The following is a 7,121-nucleotide window of genomic DNA, read 5'->3' as shown; positions in this document are numbered from 1 at the left end:
TCACTGTAACAATTCCATGCCCTTCTTCGCTGGCTGTCTGTAAGGGGGGCCATTTACAGAGCAGCTCGACAGGGGCCATGACTTGCCCTGGCCATGGGAGGAGACAAAACAGGCTGTGGGTGCCCCCCATGCCCCTGTCACTCATGGGGGATGTGACAGTGACGGGGGACAGGTGACCCGGTCATGCCACCAGGAGTGGCAGGATGGGGCACAGGTGGCCATGGAAGCGCCACCATGGGTGTTGTGACACAAGGGCACACATGGCCATGGAGATGCCACCATGGGTATGGTGACACCAAGGGATGTGTGGCCTTGGATGTGGCACCGCAGGTCCTGAGATGCTCATGGAGATGCCACCAGGGGACAGGTGGCCATGGGGTGGCAATGCCAGTGGGTGTGGCAGTGTGACAATGACAGGCCATGTGTGGGGCCAGGCTGGGGTGGCTCTGTGCCTGCCCTGTGGGTGGCCTCACCGGTACCGAGCCGGTTTGGCTGGATTCCAGTGCTGGTGCCACAGGGCCTGGCCCGGTGCCACTGTCAGTGCCAGCCCTGGCACAGGCAACGTTGGGACAGGGACACATGGGGTGGGAAGAGACCCTGGGGATAGGGGAGACTGAGCATCCCGGGGGGGCTGTGCCAGGCCAACACCTCCCACCCCACACCCCAAAATTCATCACCCCCCAACCATCATCATCATCACCCCAAAAGTCATCACCCCCCCCAAGCCATGACACCCAAACCATCCCCATCACCCCCCACCCATCATCATCATCACCCCAAAAGTCATCACCACCCCAAACCATGACACCCAAACCATCCCCATCACCCTTCACCCATCACAATCACCCCAAAAGTCATCACGCCCCACCCATCGCCTCAAAATTCCCCCCACCCCTCACCACCACTCTCCCACCCCTACACCCCCCTCACCTGCCTCATCCTGTGCCCCCAGCGCTGCCCTGGCTCCGTTGTCGCCGTGTCGCCTCCTCCTGTCCTCGGAATGCAGGTACTGCTGCAGGGGTGGCTTCGTCCCCTCTTGTCCCCCTCGGGTCCCCTGTACACTTGGGCGCCTTGGAGGGGGCGAAAAACGCCTTTTGGAACAGGGACCCGCACGCGCTGGCCTTGGGGACACCACTGTCGCCAGCCCAGTCGCCGTCGGTGCCGGGGTGGCTGTCGGTGCGTCTCCAGCCCTGCATCCGCTCCCAGCGGCGGCTCCCGGGAACCTCCTGCCCCTTTCGGGGTCGCCGCCGATTGACCGCCGGGGACAGGCGCGGTGCGCCACTTGTAGTTCTTCAGTAGGACGGGGGGCTCGGGGGTGGCCGGGAGAGCTTCTACCTCCATTTGTTGGGGGGAGAGTAGAGTTTGAGGGCTCCACGGGGTAGATGTGGGGGCGCTGGCATGGGGGGAGTCACTTTGGGGGGCCCCAGGGGGTAAATTTGGGAGTGGTGGGACGGGGGAAGTAATTTTGTGAGCTGGAATTGTGGGTGGCGGGATGGGGGGAATCATTTTGGGGTTCATGGGCTGGATTTGGGGTTAGTGGGATGGGGGGAGGCATTTTGGGGGTCCCTGAGCAGGTGTGGGTAGGGTTGGGATGGGGAGAGTCACTCAGGGGAGTCCAGGGGCTGAACTTGGGGGTTGTGGGATGGGCAACCCCAACCTGGCATCCCCACCTTGAGGGGTCCCCAGTTTTTGAGGTTCCCCCTCCCTGGGATATCCCTGCCCATCCAGGGGACCCAAATTTTTGGGTTCTTCTGCCCACCCAGGGCGTGCCCACCCAGGGGGTCCCCACGCCAGCCCCTCGCAGCCCCCACCCCTGCCAGGGACAGGGTGATGGGTGCCCCGCCATCCCTATGGCTCGGGCGCAGGCGGGACCGGAGACGTTTCCGTCCCGCCCCGGCCGCGCTTCCCCTGCGCCCCGCCCCCCCCCCCCCGCACCCTGGGGATCCCTTGATCCCCTCTTTGTCACCCGCTCAGCGCGGGGGGCGCGGTGGCACCGCAGGACCCCCTCTTTGACATCCCCGAGGTGGCACCTGCGCTTTTGATCATCACCACCCGCCAATTTGTCACCAGCGCCCCAAAGAGGGGAGTGGCCCACATCCTACAAGGGGGGTGACAGCATTTTTGGGGTCCCCCCCCGCCACTTCCAGCCCCCCGCATCCCCCCGAGGATGCCGCGCGACCCCGTATCCCCCAAGTTGTCCCGGCCGCAGCATCCCCCGAGGGTACCCTGGGGACTTTGGGGACTGTCCCCATGTCCCGCCCGCCCCGTCCCCGCGGTACGTCCGCTGCTGCTCCCGCGCTCCGTCCCCCGGTCCCCGTTCCTGTCGCGGCTTCCCCATGTGACCGGGCAGGAGTTACAGTCACCCCGTCACCTCCTCCTCCTTCTCCGCCGCTCCCTCGGGAGGGGATGCTGCTGCTCCCGCTGGGGACGCCCCGGCGACACCCGAGGGACACCGCGGGTCACCTCTCGAAGAGACTGCAGGGTCACGGTGGCTCCTAGAGTCCCCCCGAAATGACAGCTGGTGGGGGCGGGCGGGATGCTGCAGGTGCCAATTTGGGGACTGGGTGCTCGTTTGGGGGAGGGGTTTGAGGTCTCCAGGGTGGGTCCCGAAGTCTCCTCCCATCACCCCAGTCACCCCCAGCCCGTGCTTCAGTTTCCCCCTTGCTCTGCAGGGACCACCCAGAGCTGATGTCCTAGAATTGGATTTATTTTGGGGGATTTTGAGGTTGGGGCTACTGGGATGGGCTGGTGGGCCAATGGGATGGGCCAGATTGTGGCTGGGCTGGTGGTCATCTCGGCTAGGGGCTGTCCAGGCTGGGGGGCTGCAGACCAGTGTCCAGCTGGGATCCATGGGTCTGGTGTTCATCTGGATCAATGTCCAGCTGGGATCCATCAGACTGACATCTGCTGGACCAGTGTCCATGCAGACTGGGCTGGTCTCCATCTGGACTGCTGTCCAACCTCTCCTGCCTCCATCCAGCCTAGGCTCCCTGGCCGGGGCCACTCCTCACTGCAGAGTGGGCAAAACCCACAGTCAGTCACAAGATGACCCTAAACCCCTTCCCACCAACCCCATCAGGCCGCCCACTCCGAGTCCCCATGCTACCGGTGTCCCCTGGAAGCCAGGCCAGCTCTGGATCTCCTGGAAGAGGGCGTTGCCGGGGCAGTCGGTGTGGCCGAGCTGGCGGTGGCCACGCAGGATGAAGTCCGGCCGGATGTGGCCGAAGTGGATGGCGCAGGGCAGGAGCTCGTCCCGCACGAGGGCCAGAGTGTCGGGGTCTGGTAGGGTGGCCGTGAAGTCCCCAACGATGCCAACGCCGAAGCCTTGGGTGTTGTAGCCCTTGGTGTGGGCACCCACCCAGTGCCACCCCCGGCCCTCGTACAGGTACCCATCCGAGCCCACCACAAAGCTGTGAGGACATGATGGCAGTGAGGGGACAGGGATGGGGACTGCAAAGGGGCAGGGATGGGGATAGTGGAGAGACAGTGATGGGGACAATGCGGGGACAATGATGTGGGCTATGGGGGCTTATGGGGACAGAAGGGGAAACGGGAACGGGGACTGTGTGTCAACAGGGATGGAGACTGTGAGGGGACAGTGATGGGGACTGGAAAGGGACAGGGATGGGGACTGTGGGGGTTATGAGGACAGTGTGGGGACAGGGATGGGGACTGGGAGGAGACAATGGTGGGGACCATGAAGGGACAGTGGTGGGGACTGCAAGGGGACAGTGGTGAGGACCATGGAGGGGCAGTTATGGGGACCATAAAGGGACAGTGGTAGGGACTGTGGGGGGACAATGGTGGGGGCCATGGGGGGACAGTGATGGGGACTGTGAGAGGACAGTAGTGGGGTCTGTGAGGGGACAATGACATGGACTGCAATGGGACAGTGATGGGGACCACATGGGATGGCAGTGACCATGGGGGGACAGTGATGGGGACTGTGAGAGGACAGTAGTGGGGTCTGTGAGGGGACAACGACATGGACTGCAATGGGACAGTGATGGGGACCACAGGGGATGGCAGTGACCATGGGGATAGAAAGGGACCATGGGGAGACAAGGATTGGCCCCTTGGAGGGTGGCAGGAACCAGTGGAGGTGACAGTGCCCACAGGGGTACAATGAGAGGATCCAGGGGGGATGACAGGGACTGTGGGAGTGACAGTGCCCACAGGAGTACAATGACAGGACCCACGGGAGGTGACAGGGACTGTGGGGGTGACAGTGCCCACAGGGGTACAATGACAGGACCCACGGGAGATGACAGGGACTGTGGGGGTGACAGTGCCCACAGGGGTACAATGACAGTAACCGGGGGGGTGACAGGGATTGTGGTGGGTGCCAGCTCCCCAGGGGGTGACAGGGACTGTGGTGGGTGACAGGAATTGAAGGAGATGATGGGGACCACAGGAGATGACATGGCCCATGGAAGGTGGGAACCAATGGAGGTGACAGTCCCCACAGAGGTACAATGACTGCTCCCACAGGGGGTGCCAGGGCCCGTGGCAGGTGCCTTCACCCCAGGGAGGTGACAGTGACCTGTAGCCAATGTCGTCCCAGCCACGGGTGTCCTGGTGGAAGCGCTGCATTTCCCTCATGGCGCGGGCGCAGGCGCTGAAGGTCTGGCAGGGCCGTGATGGCTCCAGGGTGTGGTGCAGGAATACCGAGCCCAGCGGGGGCTGCAGCGGGGCCGGAGTGCCCCGGTAGGGACGGGCACCCCACAGGCAGCGCGGCATGATGGCCGGGCACTCTGCGGGGACAACAGTGTGGTGTTCCCTGAGATCCTGGGGACATGGCAGAGGGAACAGGGGGGGACATGGGGCTTGATGGGGACACAGTAGAGTCTGCGTTAGGACAAGGGGCTTGATGGGCCCTTGGGGACATGGTGGTGTCCACATGGGGACAAGGTCATTTGGGGACAAGAGGCCATTTGGGGACAAAGGGCTTGGGATCACAGCAGAGGCTGTGTGGAGACACAGGGAGTGATAATCTTTGTCTGGGAGGTGACAATGCCCATTTAGGGGGTGACAGTCCCTGTTTGAGGGGTAACACCCCCGTTTAGGGCGTAACAATCCCTGTCTGGGAGATGACACCCCCTACTGTTTAGGGGGTGACAACTCTGTTAAGGGGGGACAATGCCCATTTGAGCAGTGACAATCCGTATTTGGGAGATCACAATGCCCATTTGTGCGGTGGCAATCCCTGTTTAGGGGGTGACAACCCCTGTGTGGGAGGTGTCAACCCCATGTATGAGATGCCACCCCACCCGTACCCACGTAGCGCTCGCTGAACTCCCGCGCCGCCCTCTGAGCCAGGGCCGCTACCTCCTGTGTCCCCACGTCTCTCAGGAGCTCCGAGGTGGGCGACAGCGTCCTCAGCAGCTCCAAAACCGCTGCCACCTCCTTCTCCAGACGTCCCTGTCCCGCCAGTGCCCCAAAATTCCGGCGCCGGTAACTGCTGGGGGGTCTCCCCACTTCCGAGCCATTCCCGGTCCCGTAGTAGCCCCGAAGCAGTTCGGCCACCGGGAGGGGTCCCCGGGCCAGCCACGCCCCCAGGACCGCCCCATCCATGGCCCCGATGGCCACAGGGTCGGGGACAGGGGACGGGGGACCCCTCAAGGTGTAATTTTGGGGGTTCTCCACGTCGTCCCAGCAGCCGCCGGGTCCCAACGCGGTGGCGTTGTGGTCACCCCCCTGCGCCAGCAGGAAGGATGTCCCCAAAGCCTCGGTGATGGTGACAGCCAAGAGGGGGTCGGCGGGCGGGTCGAGGGTGGGGAGGGGTCGCCCAAACCCGCTGGATCTCAGCCCCGCCTCGATGCCGGCCAGGAGGGGACCGAGGGCCACCGTGGAGCCGTCGGGCGCCAGCACCGCCCCTAGCTCCGGTGTCGCCGGGTCGTGGTGGAGGAGCTCGGTCAGGAGCTGCCACTGGCCCGGGGTGAGAGCCGGGGGGCGTTCGGGGGCCCCGAGGGGCTCGCCCAGCACCGCCCGGCACCCCGGGGTGCTGCAGACTCCCAGCCCTCTCCCCACGGCCGCGGCGGTGCCGGGGGAGCCGCCCCGGGCCGGGGACTCGAGGGCATCCAGGATGTCGAGCACCGAGTCCATGTGGCGTGGGGGGACAGCTGGGGACACAGCTGGGGACACGCCTGGGGGGACAGGGGGTGGGGGGTAAGGGGGGTTAAGGGGGTGGGCAGGGCGTTGGAGGAGGGAGAGGCACCCAAAAATGTGCCACAAGCAAGGGGAGGGCACCCAAAATAGGGGGAAAGGACCTAAAAAGGGGGGGAAATGACCCCAAATAAGGGGAAAAGACCCAAACCCGGGGGAAAGGACCCATAATAAGGGCAAAGTACCCAAAATAGGGCAAAAGGACCCAAAAGAGGGGAAAGGACCCAAAATAAGGGGGAAAGGAACCAAAACAGGGAGAAAGGATCCAGGGAAAGGACCCAAAATAAGAGCGAACAGACCCAAAAGAGAGGAGAACGACCCAAAATCAGAGGAACAAAGGTGTCCTAGAGTGTTGTGGGATGTTGTGGCGTGTCCTTACCTGTGCCAGGGTGGGCGCAGATGCTCAGTGCCAGGAGCAGCAACGGGAACATCCTGCAGGACACGGCGACTCCTTGAGGGACACGGGGACACCCTGTGGAACAGGGGGACACCCTGCGGGACACGGCCCCGGGGCCTTGGGGACTTTGACCCCACAGGGACACATGGGGGAGGGACAGGGACACAGGGAAAGGGACAGGGAGACACGGAAAGGGACAGGGACACATGAGGGGAGGGGACAGGGACACATGGGGAGGAGGGGACACAATGCCACCACGACACACATCAGGGACAATGTCGACACACCTGTGGGGACACTGCCACCATGATATGTCAGCGCATGAAGCCACCAGGATATGTCAGGGGACACTGTCACCAGGCCATGTGACCCCCCCAGGTGACACTGACCCTTGTCCTGTCCCCAGCCTGTTCCCAGGGGCAGCTGGGGTCCCCTGAGTGCAGTGGCTCTGGGACACCCTGGTGGCTGCCTGCTTCTGGGCCACTTGTCACCGGCTGAACAAGTTCCCTGTCCCGCCCTAGTGGGTGGTGACATTCAGCTGGGACACCGTAGTGGTGAC

At 63.7% G+C, this 7,121-nt stretch overlaps 1 protein-coding gene across 1 annotated transcript; it reads right to left on the bottom strand.

The window, feature by feature from the left end:
* Positions 1 to 935: 935 nt before the first annotated feature.
* On the bottom strand, positions 936 to 6,596 carry LOC115916565 (N-acetylmuramoyl-L-alanine amidase-like). Its single transcript, XM_030970292.1, has 5 exons — positions 6,545 to 6,596; positions 5,277 to 6,134; positions 4,544 to 4,754; positions 3,072 to 3,410; positions 936 to 1,290 (listed from the first exon to the last, which is right to left on the bottom strand). Exons 1-5 carry the CDS (start codon positions 6,594 to 6,596, stop codon positions 936 to 938), a joined length of 1,815 nt encoding a protein of 604 aa, XP_030826152.1.
* Between the last annotated feature and the right edge of the window lie 525 nt (positions 6,597 to 7,121).

This window comes from Camarhynchus parvulus, unplaced genomic scaffold, assembly GCF_901933205.1.
Source record: "Camarhynchus parvulus unplaced genomic scaffold, STF_HiC, whole genome shotgun sequence".
NCBI lineage: Eukaryota > Metazoa > Chordata > Aves > Passeriformes > Thraupidae > Camarhynchus > Camarhynchus parvulus.
The sequence above is the reverse complement of the archived record's forward strand: the minus strand, read 5'-3'. Positions and strand labels throughout refer to the sequence as shown.